This window comes from Bemisia tabaci, chromosome 6 (assembly GCF_918797505.1).
Source record: "Bemisia tabaci chromosome 6, PGI_BMITA_v3".
Classification (NCBI taxonomy): Eukaryota; Metazoa; Arthropoda; class Insecta; order Hemiptera; family Aleyrodidae; genus Bemisia; species Bemisia tabaci.
The window spans coordinates 1981593-2008606 of NC_092798.1; the positions used below are offsets into that span (position 1 = coordinate 1981593).

A 27014-nucleotide genomic window follows, 5' to 3' on the forward strand; every position below is an offset into this window, starting at 1 on the left:
GTTTTTGGACTACCGCTCTCTTTTTGGGCCGTAGTATCTTGATTTATTTTGCGAGGAAAGCCCCGTACTTTTGAAGGATGCCTGACATTCCTATAATATGTTGGAGCGCCTTCAATTTTGTATGATACTGTACAATACCTCTGGTGTGAAATAGTTGCATCAAGCGCCGTGGCACGCTGCGGTGCAGCCAGCGCGAAAAGCGCACTAGCGCCTACAAACCTAACAGGGATACTTCACGCATTGCGCAATGCGTGCAGTATCCCTGTTAGGTTTGTAGGCGCTAGTGCGCGCTCATCGCTGGCAGCACGCCGCTTCACTTCCTTCGTCGATTGCAACCTCTCGCTTCACCCACAAGATCGCTTCATCTGCCCTTTGTCTATCATTTTGTCCATTAATGTCAAAAATCAGCCCCGCTCCGCCCTGTGTTAGGCTCCAATATGTAATCTCGGGGAGTCAGCGTTTTCCAACTCATGATTTTGAAATGTTTGCACATCCTGTAAGGATTATTCTCATTTTAATTGATTAAAAAAAATTTGTATTAAAGGAAAATATAATGTGTGTTGTGTAAATATTATGGTGGTTCCGTATCGAACTTAATGATTTCCAAAGCACACGAATTCCTACACAATTTCTCACAGCCTTTTATAGCCGATGGTGAAAAAGCAACAGCCAGGCGATGAAGTGTAAAGCCCGGCGATAGGAACTTTAGCCCGGCCGGATAATTTTTTATCGCTTCGTGTAGCCTGGCCGTATGATTTTTTCCACTTTCCACAGCCAGCTATATGGTTTTCTATCGCCTTCTTCAGTCGGCTACAAGAACTCCTATATGGTATTTTGAAACGTAGCTCCTATTGCCAATTTTTACCAGGGAAGAAACCCTGATAAGTCAGGAATTTGAGGATCCAAGATACCTCTTCGGGAAAAAAGTGGTTTACCTCCTAAAATCGTGGTACTCTCCCAACTTATATCAGATGATATGGGCATTTCCAATTAATCGTGATCGTCCCGCACCATTTTGGTTAGTAACCTAGTCAGTTTGGGTACTATCGCAATTAATTGGGGTACTACGAAGATTAATGGACCACTAGACAAGGTACGAATTTAAGCATTGTGATACACGTTTCCTAACCAGAATTTCACGTAGAGCACGATTCGCGCAACGAAAACTATTGAAACAAACCCCAAACGAAGATATTAACGTTTTTATTTCACATTGGTCACGAGGAATTTGAACTACCCGCTGACAAGAAACTCAAAGCTCTACGTGAGTCAAATCGCGCAACTACAACGGTTTCAACAAGCTTTTCAATCGAGTAATGTTCATTTACCACCATGTGTTGTTCGAACTATAAGCAATTTTCTACAGCTGAGCCAAAGCGTCAAGATTGAGGTTGCCAGATTTTTATATCGCAGAGACTGTCATGATAATGTTTAGCGCGCGATTTGAATCACGTACAGCATTGAGTATTCCTGAGCGGGTGGTTTGAATTCACGCATCAGGAATCATTAAATATCTTCGTAAGGAGTTGATTTCGGCAATTTTCGTTGTGCGCGTCGTATTTTACGTGAAATTTTACTTAGGAAACGTGTATCAGAATGCTGAAATTCGTACCTTGTCTAGTGGTCCATTGGAAACGCACACGTTGGGTCTTAACCCCCACGTCCTTTTTTCCGTGTTGACATCTTGTAGTAAAAAATAAAAAAAATGCAAAGCAAACTGTTTTTTCAAAAAAATTTCCTTAGGAAGGAACCTGTCCAGCATCCACACAGAAAATTACAAAAAATACAAAAAAGTCTGTGGTCATTCACTGAAACGGCTCATTTGAAAGAGCCGCCAATCGGACGGCGGCACTAAATCTCGACAACTCGTAATTAGTTCCCTGGTCGGGAAATAATCCCTGGCCTTATCATTGATTGCATCCGACTTGTTTCTTGTTTCCCCCGCAGGTCCCCCGGATCCGCCGGGTGTCGGTCCCGGCAATCCCGGTCCCGGTAGCCGGGGCAATAAAATCTTTATCAGGTGAACATCCTGCGCTCGATTAACCGCAAAGAATGCGTAAGTATGTCAAGTCGCGGTTGCCCGTATTTTCATATTTTGTCGACACGTCTGCCCCGTCACCGCCGCATGAACCCCCTAACTACCAACGCGTGTTCTGTGGATATCCGCGCTTTTTGCTCAGGCCGGAAGATGTGTATTTTTACTAACCTGGCGCAGGCCCAACTCACCCGACCCGTCTGCCAGCCAACGGCCAACGCCGCCGCGCTCGGCAAAAACACCGTATCAACTTTCAAACGTTGCCAAATTTTATCGACTAAAATGCGAGTTTTCTGGAAAAAGTGTCGATTTTGTGTGGGTTTTATCTAGACGTTTTTGTAATTTTGTTCCGGCGTTCAAAAATGCACGAAAAATTTCTCGTATCAAAGCTCATTAAAAGATGATAAAATATGATTCATCATGGATTTCTATGAAATGTATAGTTATTTAAGATCAGTTTTTTTGCTTAAAAATATTCCTTTATCGCAATGAAAGTTGGGGAAAATAATAAAAATAAGTTCTGCTAAAAATATCAGAATTCTCAATTGAAAAACAAAAGAAATCAAAAAATTTAAAAATTTCACGAATGACAGCCAAAACAAGTCTTTGGGTATCTAAAATCCATACAACTTTGATTTTTTGTAATGCAGTTTAACTGCATTTCCATATCACATAAGTATATTCCTCAAGTACTTTAAAAATAATTAGTGTGTAATTATCTACCATCGTAAATTTGTATGCATTTTCCATTTTATCAATTGAGTATTCTCATTTATGGCAGGACTTATTTTCATCATTATACCCAACTTTCATTACGACGAAGGGATATTCAAAACCGTCCTCTTAAACCGACGGCATTCCGAGGGAACTTAGGCAACATTTGAAGGCTCATACGCGATTATCCCAAAGTACGTCATCGCTCTTTCCTCTTTTCACTAAAGCGCGTAACTGCATTTCGAGGAGACCCCTCCCGCCCGTATGAAGCCACGCTTTTCAGGGCTCATCCGAAAATGCAGTTACGCTCTCTAATGAGTGGAGCGACGTTTTATTTTCGTCTCGCCGCACAATGGATCATGTCAGTGGGAGAGGTCGGGACAAAATTTGGAAGCTTTAAACGCTTATAACTCCGTTTATACAAAACTTTGAGCTTTTAAAAGTGGTTCCATTTATTTCCTCGTAAATTTTCTACTTGAGGCACCCTTTGAAATGTAAATTGTGACGAAATAAACACCAAAATTTGGAGTTTTAGTCAAAAATTTCATGTCCAACCTCTCTAATAAACTCGATCCGCTGTGCGGCGTCCCGTTGCCGTCCCGTTTTCCTGATTTCGCCCCGTTTCTGCGTGATCCAGGAGTTTTTGCGTGGACCCCAGTCTCCCGACGGCCCCGGTGTGTGCGTGTGCGTGTGTTTTCTCCGTGTTTCGTAGTGGTTGTTGACCCCCGGTGAATGCGGTTTTTGCGAGTGTGTCTGTTTACCCTGGTTTCCATCGGCATTATCTCAGGATACGTTTACAGTGCGAAAATTTGACGCTCTCTCGTAATTTCAAATGTCATTCTTTCAAGTTGTGATGAAACTGTGTAGTTGGGCTTTTTTAGTGGACGGGTTGTGTGCGTCATGGAACCGTGTTTGGATGGTTGAATTTTTTTTTCTGAAGGAAAATTGCTACCGAACACGAAATAACGTCGAATTTTTCTCGACATTACATCGGAATAATCATGTTTTTTTTTAGAATCCAATGAAGATTTTTTAAAAACTTCAACGAAACAAACATTTTTTGTTAATTCAGAAAAAAAAATGCCTTAGCCCAAAAACAAGTTGTTCATCACGCCTATTCGCATTTTGATCCACTGAACCAAAATGTACAGTCCGGTAAACCGAATATCGAGGATGCGGTATAGTGGACCGAATTTTGTACACTGAACAAAATCCGATTTCCTTTGGGCGTAGCTTTTCTGTAAAAACCCGTACACGAAAAAATTAAATAAAGCGAACCTTTAATTAAGAAATCGCGTTCTGGAGATTTCCTTTTCATCAAGAGTTTAAAGAAACAATGATACCTAGAATTAGCGATGGGATGAATACCGCTCCCCATGGTCCTTTCAAAAAGCGATTGTACAATGTACAATGCGTAGTGTACATGCGTTGTACAATGCGTGGCGTTACTAGGCTACCCATCATGTTTCTACAGTCCCAATAAGATGCAGCCATCAAAACACGGTTCTGTAACATGCGTAACTGACCACTGGGGTAAAGTGAAGGAAAATCAGGGACCTTCGGCTGGAAAAGAATTGTAGTTTGTTCGGTTATCTCCAATACCCACGACTTTCTAGCAGTAGAAAGTGCCCATTATCGCAAAAACCTTTAGTTGCCCTAAGGAACCATTATTCCCGGCTCATTTTAGAAAGAACACATGCAACATATGGAAACGTGCTTTTACGGATGAACCAGAAATAATGGTTTCTTATTTCAAAATGTAGTTAAATTCGTCTCGGGCCGCTTACTGATGGCGAGAAATCTTTTCCGTGGCTTCCAGGCAGTTGTGTTCCAAGTGCATTCGAGAGTAAATTTTCGACAAGTCGTATTCGTCTCAGCGATTATGCACTAGTCGCGATACCCAGCCAAGAGACGATCGCCTCAGGATGATGTCCTGCGACGCCAACAACGAGAACTTCGGCGAGATCAAAGTCAACGGGAACCTGGCCGAGATCTTCCTCAACCACTCGCCGACCCCGATGAAACCACCCCTGAACGGGAACCTCGGGGGGTTGTCTCGCTCCCCGTCACCCCTCTCCTCCTGCTCCTCGTCGTCGCTCAACCTCACCGTCCTCAACCGCCCCGATCTCTTCGAGGGCCACAACGGGTTCGGGGAGGGCCGGCACACGCCCGGACTGGAAGCCCGGCTCCTGGGCTACCGCGCCATGAGCTTGAACCGCTTCGCCAACGACTCGCCGGACCTCCTGGAAGACCACGAGACCCGCTTCCGCTCGCCCATGTTGGAGAAGCTCCAGGGCTACCGGGCGATGAGCCTCAACCGGTTCGCGACTCCGGATCGGTTCCCGGTGAAGCGGCGGCCGCGCCGGAGTGTGGAGCCGCGCTTAGCGACCCACCTGGAGCCGGCCACAGCTTCGTCCTACCTGTCGATTAAGATCTCCGAGTTCCTCCAGCGGACGGACCACGTGGCGCAGGAATGGGCGCGCGTCGGGAAGAAGTCGAGCGTCAACGGCGAGGACAAGAGGAAGTTCCTGGAGGAGGACGGGCTCAACCTGAGATTGAGGAGGTCCAGCAGCGCGGCCAATATCGCCATCAAGGGCCTCCAGATCCTGAGCAGGTCCAGGAGTAACTCCAGGTGCAACTCCAGGCCTCCGTCCAGGTGCGAGGGACGCGCCCAAAGCGAGGTAATGCGTGTTGCTTGCTTGCCCCTCAGAGTCTTCCGAAAGTGCATAAATCATAGAGGAAATACACTGAAAAAAAAATCTCGGTGTATTTGCTGAGAAAAGGGTAAAATTACCAAGAATTCAGGGTTCTATTTGATCCCAGTTTTTTCTTGGTAAAATTACCATTTATGGAATTGGTAATTTTACCGAGAAATCTCCGTAAAATTATTAAACTTTCTCGGTAATTTTACTGGACCTTGGTAAAAACGCCAATATTTCTTATCGACTGTGGTAGAATTACCGAGATAAAATGGCAAAGTTACCGGGAATTGATTACCAATAAAAGTGGTATTCTTACCTGAAAAAAAAAACCAGTAAAAATACCGGTTTTTAGGTATGTTTACCAGTTTTTCTTGGTAAAATTACCAATAATTGGTAAAAAAGTGAGATGGTAAAGATACCAACGGACCTTCGTAAAAACGCCGAGAATTTTTTCAGTGTAGAGTCGTAATAGGAATGGAGGAGCGAGCGCCTCTTTTAAGCATTTTCCAGTCACCCAATTCGTCGACTCCTGTGCCGCACGGTGGATCCAGTCAATAGGAGAGGTCGCTAATGAAATTTTTGACTAGAACCGCAAATTTTGATGTTTAGTTTGTCGCATTTTAAATTTTAAGGAACGATTCTGGAAGAAAACGTTACGAGGAAACCAATGAATTCACTTATAGAGTCTCAAAGTTTTGTATAAGCGGAGTTGTAAGCGTTTAAAATTTCCAAATTTTGTCCGACCTCTCCTACTGACTCGATCCACTGTGTGCCGTGCCAAGCCACCATTTTCATACATTATTGATTGTTTTCCATACGCGGGTTACGTACTGTACGTCGCCATTTCAGATCGATAATGTCTCGAAAAGATGACCGAATCTCGGTGCATACCGGGCTCGGAACTCGTCAATCAGAATACGGCCCCAGCTCACTTCTTCATATGAAAACTCTATGTACTCAATGACACAAATACACGGTACCAGTTCCGCCGTGGTACACTGGAAAAAAACCACTTTGGATCTAGAGTCCAGACTCTTGAAAACATCGACAAGGAAAAATACTCTTGATCCAATCGGATTTTTGCTTGAATCAAAACGGAATCCGCTTAAATTAAGAGGCTTGGTTCTTGATTTAAGCTGGATTCTGATTGAATCAAGAGTACTTTTTCTTGTCGATGTTTTTAAGAGTCTGGACTCTAGATCCAATGTGTTTTTTTCCAGTGTAAGGAAGGTATAAGTCACCATGCGTTTCCATATTTCCTTCGATAAAATATGCCATTGATTTTAATTCTATGACTGTGGCTCATAAGTAAAAATCATAGCGTTCAAATTCAACTAATAAAGAGGCAAACCTCCTGTATAGTGCATCTACTCTTATGCAGTTTCGGGTGATTTGCATCGCGATTCTCTGATGAAACTCAACAGCAGTGAGGCGTGAGTAATCGCTCATCGACATTTCCACGTTTGAAGCTTTGGTAAATAATCGATTTTTAAAGTGTTCGTTGCGAACATCCTGTTCATCGATCCTTTATCATAAGTTTAAATGGCAGATCAATGAATATATCGCAAAGCACGCTACGCCACAGACGAATGAGGATAATCAACCGATGACGACGAAAATTCCGACTGAATGAACTTTTCCGCCGCATCAGCAAACACTAATCAGGTGTTTTTTGTCATAACCGCGATGTTTGTATGTGTGGTTCAATGTTCATAGCGCGTAATTACTAATGAAATATTTCATTGAAATGGAAAAGCTAAATTGATCATGTTTTCGTGACCTATCATTCGGCCCTGTGGCGCAACGGATAACGCGTCTGACTACGGATCAGAAGATTCCAGGTTCGAATCCTGGCAGGGTCGCTCTCATTTTACTAGTGTGAAAACATACATTTCACGCTGGTTATACGTTCCAAGACACTAATATACAAAGTATGGGATTGCTGTCAGAGCTAATTTTTCACCGCGAATTTGGCAAATCTCTGACTTTTGCACCATTCTTGTCCTCAGAATCTCTGAATTGAATGAGTGCTGTGTGAACACTGACAATGAGCCAGCGACAGCTGTGGCCGACATGCAGGCTTTGAGAATGCGCTCATACTACATTCAGACTGCATTTTGTATTTTGGAACTACTTTTTCTGGCCCACATCAGAAACGACATCAGTGCTTTGAGTTTCTCTTTGGAAATAAGAAATTTTGTGGTCGAGTCAGCGAATTGCAAAGTGTAGACCCTCTTCCAGAACTTTGCAAACTCCGAATTGTCATAGTGCAGGGTTATTTTGACATTTTTGGGCCTTATTCATGCTCAATTGGACTAAATTTTGCAATGAGGAATTGAAATTCTTGGATCGGTTTAGAAACAACGTACGCACCATCAGTTTCCCCATGCACACAAGTGTTTTTACTAATGAGCCAGAAATTGCAGTTTTTAATTGTAAAATGAAGTCGAATTGTTCCCAAAAGCCTTTGAACAGAAGTAGCAGCGTCTCATCCTGAGTTTTCCCTCCTCGGATCCTTCTTACCGTGGCTGATCACATAGGTATTAGTGGCGTGGCGTACTTGGCGATATACTGATTAATCTGCCATTTAAACCTATAGAAAAGGATCGATATAGACAGGGTGCTCGCAATGAACACCCTAATAACGCACGGTGAAACCACCAGACCACGCATCTCGGTTTGCGATGTTGTAGACTTCCTGTCATATGGGAAACTACTCAACGTCAATTCTGGAAAATTCCCGTATTTTTTCCTCTCCATACGAAGAAATCTCTGTGTAAATTTCAAGAAATGATAACGACTTGTTCTCCTTTAAGAAGAAGAAGAAAAAAAAAAAGGAGCGGAGATTATTAATCACCGCCCACAAGATACGTGATCAATAATAAATAATTCGTTTAATTGAAGAAAAAAAAAAAAAAAAAAAAAAAAAAAAAAAAAAAAAAGATACGTGATCTGGTAGTTTTACAGTCAATATGCAGTCATGCAGATCAGATTCTTCGTCTGAGCCCTCGAATTTAACATGTTTTTAATTTTGAAGAGCTTTACTTTGAAGAGTCTCTCCTGAAAAAAACATCAAGCATTTCTTTATAATAAGGGTTTTGCGTTCAAAAACTTTACATCGTCCAAAAGAAGTAAAGAAAGTCTAATATCCGAGTTAACTTGTCACCCTGTTAATATTTGTCGCGGAAACTTTTTCTCCATCGCTACACCACTAAAAATTGAGCAGCAAAACCGGATGTTATCAATCAGAATGAGAGAAATCCGCAGAGAGTTTATGCGTGTTTACGGGAACTTTATTTTAGCATCATCTGCCCACGCGACAGAGCTTGTAACATCGTGTATGTGTTTTTAAGTGTGCCCCGAGCCCCCGAACGTCAACAACATTCGACCTGCAGTTGACCCAGCAAAAATCATAGCGCGTCGGAGATAGGATGAAACAGCTCCCTGAGGAAGAGCTTAATTTAGCGAGTAATTTCGTGTCATCCACGCTAGTTTTCGGATTTAGTTGGTTACTTAATTTTATTAGGGACATTCAGCATCGCAGGCTATTAATATCCAAGACTCTAATGATATAAGATATATATTTATTGACCGTGATACTAATTTTCCATCGTGTAATATGATTTAAATATGCCAGATGCGGCTATATCCTTCTTATACTAATTGAATAATTTTGCGGTTAATTGAGCCTTCAGTCCGTGAAATATACAATTTCACGACACGAAGACACGATAAGTCGTATCATTAATAACTAGCGAGAGTTCGTAGAAAAACCAAAGGGGGGAAAAAAAGAAGAAACAATTCTGAATGTCAACTATTAATCTTAAACTGATAGTGGTTATAGCCCAATAATTGAGTTTAGCATTCTAGATCTGTCTGAGAAACACACCGTAACGAACTTTTATTGCATTATGATCAGGTCTTTCAAAACTTGTTTTTAGGGAAATTTAAACACTTTGCCGTTTAAGGGCGAAGGAAAGAGGACAGTGCATAAGACAAGGAGGAAAATGCGGATAATTGACTGCGAATATAATTTTATAATTCTTCTTCTTCTTCTTCTTCTTATTCTTCTTCTTCTTATTCTTCTTCTTCTTCTTCTTCTCCTCCCGCTTCTTCTTCTTCTTTCTTTTTTTTTGTACTGAAAGTAATATTGATGCAACTTTACAAGAAAAATCGTCTGTTCTGTGAGCTTTATCTTTTGTCTTCAACAGAGGTATCGAAACCTCGTTGACCCCATTCTCTGAAACAGCACATCAGATGCTCGACATTGAAATATGGCTCGCTCCATCTCCCTCGAATTTCTGGTTCCCGGATCCGTTTTTTGGGGCTGTCGAAGCGTCGCCCATCAATCTTAAGACGGCGGGAGTCCAGAACCGATCGCTAGATCAGCTCATCCGCAAGATAGCTCTCGCTAACGGAGTCGAGTGCTGATATGCTGAGGGAGAACGTCGTATGAACCTCCGGACTCGGCCAAGTTTCCTTTGATCAACTATAAATTCCAGGAAAATGTGTTAATTTTTTTCTTCAAAATTTTCAAGGAAATTTGGCAACGCCTGAAGGCTCATACGACTTTTTCCTTAGCATGGCAGCGCTGGAGTGTGGTGATTCGCGCGGATAACAGGACCAGTGGCGTGGCGTGAATTGCGATGTATCGATTGTTATGCCATTTAAACCTATGGTAAAGAATCGATTGTTAAGGTGTTCGCTGCGAACGCCCTGTTTATAGATCCTTTTCCATAAGTTTAAATGGCATAACAATCGATATATCGCAATTCACGCCACGCCACTGAACAGCGGACTGATTATTGAAATTCATAGACAAAGCTATAGACAAAGAAGACATAGGGAGTATGGAGCGATTCTATTGGTTGAAATGGGTGGTTCCTATAGATTGAGGGAGAAAATGATGGACTAACTATCGGGTCTCTGGTGGGTTGCTGTTAGTTAGTCTATTAACTACCTCCTTTGTCCATTGCAACCACCCGCTTTCACCAATAGGATCTCTCCATATCTCTTCTTTTCCCTTTGTCTATAGCTTTGTCTATCAATTTCAATAATCGGCCCGCAGGACCGCTCGCGAGTATCCGCGCCTTCGGAAGCCGGAATTTCAAAGTTGCGGAGGCCCCCAACGAGGCCAGCAAGCTGGAGATTCTCCGGATTTTTAAATGGTCCGGCCAGGGCAGCCCCCCCCCCCCTCCCCGCTTTTTTGCGCGCTGGATGTCTCCCCCGGTGATGACACGTGGGTGGAATGCATCCTTATTAGACGTCACTTTAAGTGTGTTTGTCACTGAGTTACTCCCACCGTAATGAATTCCGACGAGCTTGAATGTCGGAAAGACTGCGTAGTTTTTAGAGGATCTGCTCTGCAGTTGAGTTGGATACAACATTACAACAGTGTATGATAATAACAAACGTGGGTTGTCCAATGGCCGAAAATAGCATATTTGGTGTCTTTGATTTTTCAAAATCACGTGCATGTAATCGGACCATCTACTGCTGCAGGTTTAAAGCTATAGTCAAATCAGGCATTTTGTCAAATTCTGAGGCTTACAGTCAAATTTTGTATGTTTTAATGTAGGTTTCTGGGTATTTCTCCTCTTGAATAGGAAAAATGGATCAAAGTGCCAATTTTCGTTAAATTTGACGAAGAAAAGTCTCTCGTGCCAAGCTTATAAAAAATCTGTATTTTATACCATCGATAATTTCTGAGTTCAATACTTATTACTCAGTGCAGAAAACTCTGAGACCAATCATGAATTGATAATACCCGTGACAAATACCCTTCATTTATATTATTTAAAAAATTATTTCGTGGAAAATTGTAAAAAAAAAACGAAATTTCAAACTAAGGCGAAATATTCACTCTAAGCTCTATTGTAATTTAGCAAAATGCCTGATTTGACTACCAGCCTGGGACATTGCAATCGCCAGTCTTTAAATTTGGCCGGAATATTGAGGTTTTATTGATTTTGTCAGCATTTTGTTACTCTAAACTTAGAATTTTCAAAGTTTTAGCGAGCCTAATAATTGGTAGATTTGAAATAAATTTTAACTAGGCCGAGTTGAAGTTTTAAGTGTCCCGGTGGATTCCGATGTTTCCAAGAATAAAGCGAATTGAGAATCGTTTAATGGTGCTCTGAATTTTCTTGGCTTCAGCTCCAACTTTTCACTTAAATTTGCCGCGCCTTCGCATCACACATTGCTGCAAATGCATTAAACGCTATCATTCTGCCAAATTTAGATATTAGGTCTCTTAGTAGGGGTTTTTATGCTCGTGGGTGGAATGCCATCAGTTCAATGGAATGGACCACTAGATAAGGTACGAATTTAAGCAATCTGATACATGTTTCTTAACCAAAATTTCACGTAGAACACGATTCGCGCACCGAAAATTACTGAAACCAACTCCTAACGGAGATATTAACATTTTTATTTCACATTGGTTACGAGGAATTTGAACTGCTCGCTCACAAGAAACTCAAAGCTCTACGTGAGTCCAATCGCGCACTACAACGGTTTCAGCAAGCTTCTCAAACGAGCAATGTTCATTTCCCACCATGTGTTTTTCAAACTATAAGCAATTTGCTATAGCTGAGCCAAAGCGTCAAAATTGAGGTTGCCAGGTTTTTAAATCGCAGATACTGTCATGATAACGTTTAGCGCGCGATGCGAATCACGTAGAGCATTGAGTTTTCATGAGCGGGTGGTTTGAATTGGACGTATTTCTGTCAAACGGAACTATGTGCATTATGACGTGAGCTCTGAGACCCATAAGAATATGTGCATATCAGGGCTCACGTCATTATGCACATAGTTCCGTTTGATAGAAATACGTCCAATTTACTCTCAGGAATCATTAAATATCTTCGTAAGGAGTTGATTTCGGTAAATTTCGTTGTGCGCATCGTGTTTTACGTGAAATTTTGGTTAAGAAGCATATATCAGAATGCTGAAATTCGTACCTTGTCTAGTGGTTCATTGTATTTGCTTGAAATGCACGTCAGGCGAGTCTAGATGTATCTTAATTTATGTTACTCTGTAATTAACCGCCGCCAAAAAATTCATATTAGGGCACAAAACCATTTTATCTTCAAAAATATGGCCCCGGTCTTTCGAAGCCTTTGGAATCCGCTGCCTAATCAAATGGAGTAAAATGTGTTTAAAGTTTTCCCTGATATCCGAACCAGAGTGAGAGTTTATTAACAGTCGTTTTGAAGAGTACCTAGCTTTATTTTCTCTACTTGTATCCATTTATATCATTAATCACGATGGAAAATATCAAGTTGTCTATCCACATCATAATAATTATGATGTCCTCTCGACGCAAATTCTAAAAATACAGAAAGAGGAATTTTTATCCCCCTAGGCACTTTATGAACCCCTAACAATTTATGTAAGTCCCTGAAGACTTCCTTTGGAAGCTTTTAAAAAGTCTTGATTTAGTCTAGGTCGTTATATATATCTAGGAATCGTTGCATCTTTCGATCAATCGATCGATGAATTTTAGGCAACGTGAAATGGACGGAGTTAAACAGAAAGGAACCAAGCCACATAGGGATCGAACCGAGAAAAAGAGGTTTGAAGTTTGGCTCCTGCATAAGTCTCAATGTAAAAGATAAACTTCAAGTTGAATTTCTGCAAAATTTGCTCCAACAAAAACTTTGAATTTTTGGCGATAGATAGTAGAGCAGTGGTTGAGTTCAAAACCACTCATAACTCAATTTTTTCCAAAATGTGGGTTGGTTCCTTTCTGCTTAACTCAGTCCAAATAGAGTTAGGCTGATCAGAGATAAGAGACCCTCAGCTGGCCTCTTGGCGACAGGTGGAAACTTCTACTTACGGGGACTGAACATTTCTTTATGGACAATTTTAAAGGAGCAACATATTCATCATACCTAATAGGTGGATGATGAGCTTCAGTTGACGTAATGATTTCAACAAGTTTGGCAAACTTGGGTTTGTTTGCGAGAAAAAAAATGCCCAACACCTAGTTGGTAGGTCAACGGTTGAATGTTGGAGTCTTGAAAGTAAAAGCTTCCACCATTGCCGATGTAGCAATGCAGGGTCTCTTGTCTCCGAGGCTGATTCTCAAATCCGTCCAATTTGAAACTTGAAAAACGCACCTTCGAAATTGAAGGATCTGCCGTGCAGAAGTCACGAAATGCAACTTTTCGCACTCTCCTTGCACAAAAAGCAACCTAAAAACCATCTTTCTCTCCCTGGGATGATCAGAGTGCGTTGCCGTCGCGTCGTGTCGAGCGTTCACAAACATCCGAGTCCAAAAATGCGGAAAGAATACCTGAGGCTCCTCCAGATTGCCAAATATTCTTCAATTTCAAAAACCGGTTCTCGATATTTGTTTTTCTCTCGTTATGAGCCCCTCGGATTCTTGACGCATACTCATTAAACACAACAGCATCGATTAGATGTGCCTGAGGATCACATGCAAATTTTCCAGGAGATCCAGAAAATTTCGCACGTATATTACGAGCTACAAAACTCTCACTCGTGAATCGGCTTCACAGAATCTCAATGCACACATTAAATCCAACTGCAACAACTAACAACATTCGTGCTGGACGTTTGCATAAATAAGTCAGTTGGTCGACAAAAGGGCGTAACTACACTTAAAGATGAACCCGAGAAAGCATTGAGTTCTATGGACGGCAGAGTTCATCGCAAAATGTAGTTACATGATTGTGTCAGAAGGACGACGAATATTACTCTCAAAACCACCGAAAAGTATCACACGTCGAGGTTCGAAATTAGAAAACGCCGACTGAACTCCCGAAATTGCTATCTAAATTGTAGACTTAGTGGGTGTGAAAAAGGCGTTCCCTATCACAATGTTTCAGAATCACCGCCAACATTTTATTTTTTCGTGAGAAAACTACTGGGACCACGAACTTGTGATTTTGTGCTGCATTGTTTTAGTTATGAGGAATATTCTTTCCTCAAAATAGTAATAATAGTTATGAAACACTGAAAGTGAGGATCTCTCTTTTCGCACATGAGTCGTCAATTGGTTTAAATTTTGCAAAAAGGAACTCTATTTATGACTCATTCCAGGAACGACGGAATATATGGTATTAGTGTCCCAATGCAGTCAGGTGTTTTTATTGTTGAGCATGAGCAAGAAATCGTGAAGTTCTCAAATGCGAATTTTAGTCAAATTGCGGTATCACAAATTTTCCGCACGAACTTGGTCTTTTCGAAGAGGAGAAGAAAAATTACCAGGCTTGAAACTGAAGATTCTATGATCGTCTTCTTAGCATTACAAGTCGTAGTACTGACTTTTTTAACTCTAAAAATTAATTCCAAAATATCCTCGGTGCAATTTAGAAACTACATATTTCGGTTCGTTTTTTTCCTCACATCTTCTGTGAATTTCTTCTCATTTCTCGGTCAATTTCAAAATCGAGAGTGAATCCTTGGTTGAATCGGTGGAACTGGCTTTGCTCCTTGCATGCAACTATTCGTGCTCGGAAGGATGTCCATGTTGCATATACGAGAAATTGAAGGCGCTCCGCATTTCACAATCCTAGCGCTTAACTATAACATAGTGCCTACAGTACCTGTGTTGCATGTTGCATGTGCCAAAAATTGAAGGCGCCCCGGCCGTGCTCTTCTCACAAAATAGCGCGTAATCAGAGAAAATACATTCCAGAGAACCCGCGTCGGGAATCTAATCCGGTGAAACGAAATTTAAATTCGACTTTCAACGCTGAATTTTGCTTTTTTTGTGCTTTTTGTGTGTTACCAAAACCAAAGTCAGTCGGTATAATCTCCAGTTTAAAGACCATCAGTAAAAGTGCAATTTGTAATTGGAAATTCTTAGTAGTGTGGAAATGCACTGACGTTCTTGCGTCCAGAAAACATCGAATTTTGAACTTTGCGCTTTAGGACCACGCACGGTTGCGGTATCGAACCAGTATCGAGAAGTGAACGATCAATCATCGATATTTCCCCATTTGAGCCATGATAAAGAATCTGTTATTAAGATGCTTGTAGCGGACACTCTGCTCATCGATACTTTTTCATAGGTTTAAATGGCAGATGAATCGATTATTAAGGTACTCGTTGCGGACGCTCTGCCTATCGATACTTTTCCACAGGTTTAAACGGCAGATGAATCGATGTATCGCAAATCACGCCACGCAACTGATTCAAACGCTGATGTTTGTTTTCCGTGGTCGGCAACGGCGCTTCGAGCTAAGGAGAAACCGATCGCCGGTGCTCCTCGAAGGGGGGGGGGGGGGGGGGGGGGCAAAACAAGTTCTGACGAACGGGCTTGTTAATTGGGGCTCCTTCGGACAGCCGAGCCGCGTCTGGAGTGGGAGCGAGAGAGACGCAGCGTGTGTGTGTGCGTGAGACATATAGTAATCGAGACCACGCTTGTCGGATTGCCCCCAAAAATCACGAATTTTGGGGGAAATGTGATCGTTGTTTTAATCTAGGTCACGGAAGTAAAATTTTCAGTACAGCTATCCAGGTCATACATAAATGTGGTATGACCTTTTTTTTTTTTTTTTTTTTTTTTTTTTTTTTTTTTTTTTTTTTTTTTTTTTTTTTTTTTTTAATCCACCCTTCTCCCGCTTCCTCCCATTGAAAGGGATTCCAGACTCCCTACCTTCTAAGTACAGGATAGCATTTGGGGAGCCAGAAAGACAAGGCACATAAGTGCAGTTTTTGCTATTTCGAGGAATATGTGGTAAAAGTTCAAAAGTGCATGGAGTCTCAAGGTGGGAAGAACGTTCCAACTCACTTTTTGATGCTTTAAAAAATGATTTCCCAGAATGTATTTTAATAATAGGTATTACGATTTATTGGCTGTGATTTTTACAAAATTTACCTTGTTTTCAGCTTGCAGCCCATTAGTAATTCATTCCTTACTGCGACGTTTCGTCCCTTAAAGTCTGCCTGAAGATGTCGCAGTAAGGACTGAATTACTATCTGGCTGCAAGCTGAAAAAAAGGTAAATTTTAATATTAGGTATAGTTGAAATCGATAATATCTCGATACTTCAAAAACTGGACTCATTCGATTTGTCCTTCAAGCTCCTCATTTATGGATCGGTCCCTTAGGCTGGTCGAGGAATCAACTTTTGAGAAGGAACCCTGGTCCGTGGAGGCAAAATTATCATCAGCGCCATCTTTTTCACGTTAGAAATTCACGTGTTCCACGTCCTTTTCATGCGGTTGATCATGGTGTCGAAACACGGGGAAAGAAATTCATGCGATGCACTCCCACCGTGAATGTCGTCAGCCAACGCCAGTCGTAGATGACAACCCCTGAAGCTCTTTTTTACGCCAAAATTTCCACTTTCTCATGGGACTTTTTGTTTAAGCTAAGGCCCTTTATAATGCAACAATTTTCGGTTTCGAATGGGACGGATTGAAATCTCAAAGATTTTTCCTCTTAACTTCGATTTGCGAACTGTGAGTATCCAACTGCCCCAACACAGATGTATGAAGGTGGTAAAGAGTGCTAGGTCTACACTATTTTGCCGTATATTTTTGAGAAACAATTTTTGGTCTTTTGGGAATTTTTTGACTTGCTTTTCCCGCAAAATAGTGTGGATCCAACACTATTGTACCACTTTGTTACATACAGTTCGGGCCATATTTTTAGTGTTTTCTCTCGTCTAACCCAGATGTAGGTCCCCCGGGCGTTTTACGCGTTCGAATGGTCGCACTTACACCGAAAAGAGCTGTATGAAAATGAATTGGATCAGAAGGAACTATGCGCATAGATTTTGCTCGCAAAATAGTTCTTTTGCATTTTATCCTTGCCCACGTAGTTGCATTTAGCATGAATAAGTCAAAATATTCGCAAAACACTACTTCTATCACTCGGATCAACTGACTTGACAACTTTTTTATCCCGTTTCTCCTCGTGTTCATCCTCGAAGCACGTCAGGGACACGTCATGAGTCATCCGCGGTTATTCCAATTCGCGGATAATCAAGACTGAATCCGCACTATTACTTGGCCGGCCTCCGAGTAGAACTCATTATCTTGGCGATGAGTAAGGGGAGATTTTTCGGCAGAGGTAATCAAAATCCTGGTAGAATTCACAATGCCATGGTAAATATCGTACACGAAAACGTTAAATGTCACGAAGAGTATAATTTCGGGACTCGGAGGACAAAGCGCACAAGTGCAGTTTTTGAAACAATCGATAGATGAATAATATCAAGTAGAACTAGTTTTAATGCATGTTCTGTGAAAAATTTGCTTCCAAGTTCCAATTTTGAAGCACCAATAAGTCAGTTTGAACTTTCCTGTCGCCACAAGGATCCATGTACGAGTAATTTGAAAACTTCAAACACGTATTTCTCGAAGTAGGAAAACCTGCACTTTTGTGTTTTGTCCTTCAAGCCCCTCAATTAATTAGTTGGTTGGCCAATATTTTTCCGTCCGTGCTCTGACTTGACAATCTTTCTATCCCGTTCCTCCCCATTTTAATCCCGGAAGCACGTCAGAAAGACGTGATGCGTGGAGCGCGGATATTCGGATCCGCGGATAATCGAGAGCGAACCCCCGTTATCACTTGGCTTCCGAGGAGATCTCATTATTTTTGGCGATTATGCAAGTTGGATCGGGCGGTTAGTATAGCGGAACCGGTCGGCAATGAAAACGGGTTGATTCCTCGGCGACGCGGCAACGTCGCGGAGGCGGAGAGAGGCGAGGAAATTATCCGGAGTATGTGTCATTGGGCTCTGTCTCCGTCTCTCGTCGGGCCGAGTAGTATCTCGGAGCTTATCGCGGGCGGCGCTCCGCAGGACCCCACCGCAAGCACCGCAGGACCCCAGGATGTGATCGGTAAGTTCGCCTCGAGAGTGTCCCTCCACGCGCCCCCTAGAATTCGCCAACGTGTCCCGCTGCACCGTCAAATCCCCCGCGCTTTCGCCCGTTCGTCCGGAGGCTGTGACGTCACCCTAGTGAATGTGAGGTTAGGCTAGGACGATGGCGCCTCTCACCGAGACGTCGCTCTCCGATGATGACGTCATGATAGATAAGTGAGGTTAGGTTTTTGTTGCTCCCGGCATGGGGAAGTGAATGTGAAGTTAGGACGGTGACAGTGTCGCATCTGGCCGAGGGGTCGTTCTCCGGTAATGACGTCATGATAGATGAGTGAGGTTAGGATTTTGTTGCTCCCGGCATGTATGGAAGTGAATATGAAGTTAGGACGGTGACGGTGGCGAATCTGGCCGAGAGGTCGCTCTCCGATAATGACGTCACGATAGTGAAGTGATGTTGATGATGATGTGATGAGCGGATCCGGTGCGAAATGAGTTCGGCGTGAATTTCGCGGTCTGGCCGGAGTGAAAATCTGACCGGAAAATGTGAAACGGAACTGCTTCAACATGGATTTGAACTCGAGTCACGGCGGTGATAGACGAGTGCGTTACCACTTTGTCATTTGACGCTCATTCTAAATTATTCTGAATTCATGATACTTGAGGGAGCTCAACTAATTCGTCCGTCGCGGTGATATTCACACTCTGATCTACTCACTCAGAGTGTAGCGCGAAATTCGCGCTGAATATTTTTTTCAGGCCGGATATTCACTCAGCGTAAATCAGTGATCGTTAATAGTGGAGTTGTAAGCTTTTAAAGTTTCCAAATTATGTGCAACCTCTCCTATTGAATCGGTCCACCGTGCGGCGCGGCGATAGGTAGCGCCGAAGGTGAAGTTCGGACAGAATGAATGGATGTTTAGCTTAGCTCCTGGCGGATGGGATTCGATGGAGCGAGTGTTGGTTTCGCGGCAGCAAATGAAATGAATCCACGGCTGACGTCGAGCGTTCTGTATCAAGTCATTTTTTTATGGCGGCCGATTGTGGATCGTGGATTGTGTCCCGATTGTGGATCGTGGATTGTGTCCCGATTGTGGATCGTGGATTGTGTCCCGATTGTGGATCGTGGATTGTGTCCCGATTGTGGATCGTGGATTGTGTCCCGATTGTGGATCGTGGATTGTGTCCCGATTGTGGATCGTGGATTGTGTCCCGATTGTGGATCGTGGATTGTGTCCCGATTGTGGATCGTGGATTGTGTCCCGATTGTGGATCGTGGATTGTGTCCCGATTGTGGATCGTGGATTGTGTCCCGCGACCTGATAATCATCTCGCGTGCGCGTCTCGCTCCCAGACGCCACTGATTTCTCCGAGCTCGCAGAATCCTCACGCGGCAACGTCATTGTGTCCGCGGATGCAAAATTTCATAAAATTTTATAGCAACTTCGACACTTAGTAAGCGCCTTTAGGTTGGCCTAAATTGTCAGGGAAAACCGGGAAATGTCAGGGAAAATTTGCTGAATCACCTTCATTTGCTTTCTAGAATGGGTTTGAGGTTTTGAACGACAAATTTTGCCTGAAAACTTTTCAATTATGCCTTCTTAACCATCCGTCACATCTTCAAATGTCAGGGAATTTCACCAAAATGTGTCAGGGAATTGTTAGGGAATTTCATTTTCTGAATTCTCCGGCAACCCTGTGTTGTGCCTTATGCTCATCTTCGTAAAAGAACCTAAATGTCATTGCTCTCTGGACTTTTTGGGGGAATTTGTCTCCTAATCTTTAAGCCTATGTGTCACACAATCAAAGCTAGCCATCAAAATATCAAGGTCAGGTTTTGTGATTGGTTTATTCGATGACTTGGTCCAATCACAGCACTTGACCTTGACATTTTGATGGGGTATTTTGATAGTGTGTCACAGGCTGTACATAAATTTACGATAAGAAGTGTCATTTTTTGTTTATACTGCCGTGCCAAGGAACTATGCCGTTTAAGTCAGGACGCCAAATTTGTTTTCGATAAAACACGAAATTTTAAGGAAACTTTTGGAGTTTTTTCTCCCGATTTCTCAGGGATTATGATTCGCAATTTAATCTACAGAATCTATAAATTTCCAAGAACAATGTTCTTAATTTTCCTCAAAAATGAACGTTGCGTAGGGGAAAATTAGGTCACTTCCGGATGTCCATACGGTGTTTTTTCTTAGCACTGCAGGATAGATTCCCGATAAATGAGAGAAACTATCTCCATCTTAACAACTTACGAAGCAGGAGCGCAGAATGTTCATGAACCAATGACTGAGTCGTCGTTCGCGAATTTCGTAGGCAAAGGGAAAATTGCGCAGGTGCAACCTTGAATGATGGATAAAATAAAATTAATTACGCTCGAATCAAATCGCGCTCTATTTTTGCGCACACCCTCCAAAGTTATGTACGTATGTACGCGCACTGCCCTGTGCTCGCGAGTCAAGAGCAGAGAGCGAGACAAAAGATCGAATTCCGCTGTGAGCTTGTGGAGATGGCGCAATGCTTGAAATATTCCTTCAGTTTTGCAGGCGTTTCCCGCGATCGTTGATCGAGTTAAGTTGAAAGTTTCGGTAGTTTTTTTCTAGGTGACAAGGTCCCATTTTACAGATTCGGTCGTGATTATGAAGCAACACATTTGAAGCAAAACTTTCTCGCATGTCCATGGGAGTGAAAGAGCCAGGTTTCTTTCTCGTTAACTCAGAGACTTGAACGCAGGAGTAGAAAAACTGGATGGAGTGAAACGCGTGATACAAATATTTCAACCTCCAAGTAGGTAAAATTGCATATCCACGAAATGAAGGAGAACTTAACTCTCTTGGGCTTATTCAGAGACTTTAACGCAGGAGTAGGAAAACTAGAGGGAGCGAAACGCGTGATAAAATTGTTTCGACTTCCAAATAGGTTACTTGCGTATCTACAGAATGAAGGAGAATCTCTTTTCGTCCGACTTCGAGCTTTAACGCGGGAGTAGAATCGTTGTAAAGGGGGAGTGTTAGAATTATTTCGACTCTTGATGAAGACTCTCAAGACGACTCTCGACTCTTTGCATTCATTGATGAAAGAAGTTCGGTTGCAAGAGAGAAAGAAAAATCGGGTTTACTCTACAGAGTAAAAGCTCAACGCACTGATTTTTACAAAAACTCATGACTAGGATGTCGATATTTTGTAAAAATTGGTGCGAACTTGTTGTTTACAAAATCATTGCGGAAGCTTTGAACTTTCGATAAAATTACAGTCCAAGTGTTGAATTTCCCAGAAAATTACTGCTGAATTGTTGAATTTTCTAAAAAAAAACTACCGCAAAAGCGTTAAACTTCCAAGAAATTCACCGCAAAAGCGTCAAATTTTTTTAAAATTAACGCGATTGCGTTTTATATTTTCAACTACTGCGAACGCGCTATTTTTTGGTAAAAATTCCTGCGAACGCGTACCTAATGTCACAGAGCATAGGTTGAATCCCTGGTTGCTCGAAACTGTGTGGGCCAAAAAGCGTTTTATATCCCTGACACGGTCAGAAATCTCCAGGTTTTGAATTTCCTTCCGTTAAATTATATTTTGTTTAGACGTATTTATGCTGGAATGAACTGTGTCGAACGCAAAACCTATGCATGTTATGTTTCTTTTGACATAAATCCGTCCATTTTTTTATGAAATCGCTTTTACAAAGCCGCACGGAACGCCTAGAAGTATCAAAACTCCTTTTTAAATTTTGAAGAAAATATTAGGATGAGTCTAATTCAATATATCGAGTTACGTTTCGCGCAAAGGATACAGCAAATCTTATTGAATCGCCGAGGCAGTGAGGAAAATCCGAGCCCCTTCATTTTTCAGATATGCAACATGGATATCCATAGAGCACGAATAGTTGCATCAGACGTTTTTGTTAGCGTTGCGTTCGTACACCAGCTGGAAGAAAAACCAAAGCGCCTTCATTTAACCGTGCATGCAACCCGCACGTCCGATGAGTACGAATAGTTGCACCGAGATGTTATCATAAAATAGATTCCCAGCATTTACTCATAGAATTCAACTGTTTTTATTGGTGTGTGTGTGTGAGTGCATCTCATAGAGCGAAGACTAGAATACTCTCGACCTTTGAACATGCCTCTTTGTCTTCCTTTCAGTCTACAGAAATGACACCTAAAAAGCTAAAAAGCAGACAGACTCGAAGGCATAGAGGACTAAGAAATTTGATTTTACATGTCTTCGCGTCGGGACATCGTCATCTCAACCTCTGATTCCTAGTTTTCAAAAAGTTTGTTTTGCCATGCTTGAAAGAACGCGTTGTCGACCTTCGAGCATTGCGAACTTCTTTCAGTTAGATACAAGCTGAGGGTATCTCACGAATATTTTTGAAATTTTTCAAAACGTCAATTTGCAATTCGCAATCCATTTAAAATTATTTATGACTTTTGTCGGAAATACAATCAGGAGAAATTTTGCAACACTTGAATGCTTATATAGCTTACTCTCTCAAGACGACAAGAGAACAAATTTTCCGAGGTAAAATACTACTTACTGTCCTTCGTTCCAAGCGTTCTTTCAAACATCCTGTTGTTATGCGCCGCGGCTCTCATGAATGAATGCCTACGTACCTACTTACGTTCTCATCCGTCCAAGGCCAAAAGGCCGTAACTCGATTCCGAACTGTAAATTTTTCTCCGGCGTAACAAGAAAATTCCATCACTACTATGCTTCAGCTCTTCACTTTGAGTTCCCAGTGGATTCTTCTTGTTATTAAAAAAGATGAACATTCGTTTTTGCTCGTATAATGGGACAATTTGTCGGAAAACAATGGAGAAAAATCTAAAATGGAGAAAAATCTAAAATGGAGTTCTGGCGTCTTTGCTCTGGACGGAAGTTCCGATAACGAGTTTTGATATCCGAAGTGAAAAACGTATTTGGATGAATGTTCATATTATCCTCTGGTATTTTTATATGCTTTCAAAGGAATTTATTTTGATTTCCTGTCTGATTTCAGTTGAGTGAAATGACTGTGGATTTGGCCGAAGAACATTCTACTGCAACTGTTGCCAGTGAAAGACTTGAAATCGAAACATCTGAACGCTTGAGGCTTGAAAAAGAGTTGCAAGAAATTCAGGTAAATTAAAATTTGATTTGATTCTTATTCCATTCAGTAGATATTATTTTTAGACGAAGGAGAGAAGAAACTTGCTTGCCATCCCGGTGGCGGTGGCTGTTGAAAAGCACTCTTCAAAAAACTTCTTCAAAACCGTCAAAATTTGTGTTACCTCCTTTCTCTTATCTTATCTTACTATTTTAAAAAATTATTTTGTATCCTTTTGCTTGCTTCGTTCTAATTATGTCGATGAATTAGCCAATCAGGAAATGCTATCAGAAAAGCCTTGATGATGACATCGACGGAATTTCCTGATGACGTTATCAATGTTTTCAGATGATTAATCAACAGACTTTTCCGATGACTTCGTCAACAGACTTTTCCGATGACGTCATTGATAGATATTCCAATGGCGCTATTAGTAGACGTTTCTGATATTTCCCATAATAGGCATAATTTATGTAAAAAAAATTCTTTGAATAAATTCCCTTAAATTGTTTAACTATTTTTCAAAACATATTCGCGTTAAATAATTAGAGTAGATTTTTTTTTTGTTTTTGGTCTTTGTTTCAAACTCTTTTTAGAGGTTTACTACGTATTGAAACATATCTCAGCTGCATAGACTCTACTCAAAGGAGTTTCTTCTAAAAACTTGTAATTAGGTACAGAGAAAAGTATGTAAATGGAACATAATAACTTTCAATTCGCAAAATTAAAGTCTAATTCCGGTCTTGTGCTCCTACATGAAACGACTCATTTTTTCCTGAAGATTGTAAAATAGGTAAACCAGTTCATATCCAAGTTTATTTTCCATCTTGATTTTTGTACACATTCCAAAAAAATAATTCTTACAAAGGAGAAAAGAATGTATTTCTATGAATTCCCCTTTTTGTTAAGCAGAAGAAGCAAATATGATTTTCATAGTCTCTACAAAATTTGTTTAAAATATATTGATCTTTTCAAACAACATAAGTCTTATTTATTTTCCAGATCAAAAACAAACGCCTGCAAGAAAACGGAGAAAGGTTAGAACTCGAAGTATTACACCTTCACTCAGCAGATGTGAACGGAAGCGCACTACATAGTGAAGATGATGATGATGAGAGTGGAGATCGAACTGGAGTCTACAAACGACGCTATGAGCGTGTTGCTCGAGAGCTAGAATTTGCAAAACGCAGATTGGATCAGCAGCATCAGGACGATTTAGAGCAACTCATCGGACTCCGCAAACAGTTAGAGAAAAAAGTAAGATTTTTACTCTCATTCAAATTACATATTACGTTCCCTTAGAAATTTCAAGTTGGTTGCATTGACAGACTGGCTTCAAAGAAGAGAATACTTCCTGTGCAGTCAATATTGGGTTTATTTCCGTTTACTGTAAATGCACAGCTCCTCTCTTATTCCTCCAACAGCTGAAATCATTAATCTATTACCTCCTATTTTTTGTTTCTTTTGGACTGTTGAAGTAGAATATCTTCACAAATTGCTAATGCTTTGGGTGATGAATTATCTGAAAGCATCTCTGACTTCAGCAGTACTGAAGAAGAAAAAAACATTATTGGATTTTTTAGTACTCAAGTATGCTTGCGGTTCAGATTTGACAAATTGATCAATTTTGAGCTATCATCTATAAGGTAGTAATGAAAGATGTGCTCTAACCATTCTGAAGAAGATAATGATAGAACTAATACGTGTTTTTTCCCCTTTTTTTTTTAGCTTGCAGATGCATACGAAGAAGTTGAAGAACAAAGACAAGTTGTTGCCCAGTGGAAACGTAAAGTGCAGAAACTAAATTCAGAGCTGAACGATGTGCGGCTCCTTTTAGAGGAACAAAATTCTAGGAATATTTTACTTGAAAAGAAGCAGAGGAAGTAAGTTTATTTGATTTCAACTTTTCGTTCTTAATTTTTATTCATCAAGTTTAATTGTAATTTCTTTACATTTGTGTATCGTACTACATAAAATATCCTTTGGTGTAGGTACACTTTAAAAAGAAATAATAATCAGATAGACAGAATCTTATTTCAATCCGAAAAACCATACGATTTTTGAAGTTAGTGACTTTCAATTTTCATACATGGATTGCATTTTGCAAAAAGGAACCACTAGCATTGCAATGTTGCAAAGATTGTGCAACTTCTTTTGTCTTGGAGGGAAAACCCGATTATCCCTTAATAGTTTCTATTTTACTCGCTAAAAACTGTAAATTTAAGACAAAAATTACCATCTAAATTTCATCGTTTTTCACAATTTCTGCAATTTTATTGCAAAGGATGAAGTTGCACAATCTTAGCATCATTGCAATGCTAGTGGTTCCTTTTTGCAAAATGCAATCCACATGATAAGTGGCAGATTATTTTCATTTTATTATCATTAGAAAGTATTCATGCCTTGCCAATAAACTCTTTCAATTTGTGAATAAATGAATGTAGTCCCCAAAAAAATGGAGTAATTTGTGCTCCCTTGCACAAGACACGACCAGCACAGAAAACCCCTTGGTTTAAAGGCACCTTTTCAAACGTAACTTCAGAAGAGGCCTCTCATATCAAAACGTACAATCTCCATTTTTTCAAATTTTACAGGAAAGCGGTAAAACCGGCGGGAAGCCACATCATTTTGCTGCAAAAGCCAGATTTTACCCCCTATTTAATGAAGGATATAGGGTCATTCCATTGTAACGGGTGTGACAACAATTTAACTTTAAACAAGAATTGGAATTCTTTCTTGGGGTTTAATTAAAAAATTATCTGCAGTAGCAGAAAGAACTTTTTTTATAGATCATTTCAGTTTATCAGAAATTGTTTTTACTTTGTTCCATTCCTCAGAAAAAATTAAAAGGCATGCGTAACGGGTGTGACCGATTTTGGAAGTGAGTTTTTCCTCAGTGAGTGTAAAGTGGAAACTCAGCGAATTTTATGAATGTAAAAATCTGATTAAATTATATGATGAAGCCAAGGGTTTTTGCTTCAACTGCCAATGATCCGTTTTCGATTATCTGTTTTTCTTTCCCTGAAAAATGGGAAAGTTTGCGTAACGGGTGTGACGTAACGGGTGTGACAGATTGTCTCTCTGAGGTCCATCATTTCTGAGAGAGTTTATAAGTTAAAAAATTTACTTTTCTTCTCATACTCTTATTGTAGGCAATCCTAAGCAGTAAATCAATCAACAGTTTGACACATTTTAATGTAGAACATGCCAAAACTACATTTTTCTACAAGGTGGCCCAGACCTACCGTTTGCGTCACGGGTGTGACGTAACGGGTGTGACAAATTGTGTCTCTGAGGTCCATCATTTCTGAGAGAGTTAAAAAGTTAAAAAACTTACTTTTCTTCTCATACTCTTATTGTAGGCAATCCTAAGCAGTAAATCAATCAGCAATATGGCGCATTTTAATGTAGAACATGACAAAACTACATTTTTCTACAGGGTGGCCCACACCTACCGTCCCAGGGCTTTTCTTCGGGTAACCCAGGATTCGCCTTTCGTCCCCGCGGTCCTGGACCTCGCATGGCTCAAATTAACCAGATAAAAAACCCTGGCACGGTATGTCTGGGCCTATAATAAAGTGAAAATATTTCAATCAAATCGGAGAGAGTTCAACGAGTTCTATTTGAAGTCCTTTTGAGATAAGGTGTATTCACTTTAAATACTGA

General features: G+C 41.0%; 1 protein-coding gene and 1 non-coding gene across 9 annotated transcripts in view; both read left to right on the forward strand.

Annotated features, from left to right (window-relative positions):
• Positions 1–27014, forward strand: part of Mhcl (Myosin heavy chain-like) — a 276806-nt gene that overhangs the window by 237326 nt on the left and 12466 nt on the right. For 3 of the 8 annotated variants that reach the window (XM_072301636.1, XM_019046689.2, XM_019046691.2), the window contains 3 exons: positions 23262–23381; positions 24351–24605; positions 25077–25231. In XM_072301636.1, coding sequence (XP_072157737.1) covers positions 23262–23381; positions 24351–24605; positions 25077–25231 — 530 coding nt within the window. Of the gene's footprint in view, positions 1–1947; positions 2057–3428; positions 3572–4568; positions 5431–18186; positions 18276–23261; positions 23387–24350; positions 24606–25076; positions 25232–27014 lie in introns of those variants that run through there. The other 5 variants (XM_019046692.2, XM_019046695.2, XM_072301637.1 and 2 more) reach the window with 5 other exon arrangements.
• Positions 7241–7313, forward strand: TRNAR-ACG (transfer RNA arginine (anticodon ACG)). The gene has a single exon. It is a non-coding gene; the product is annotated as a tRNA-Arg (tRNA).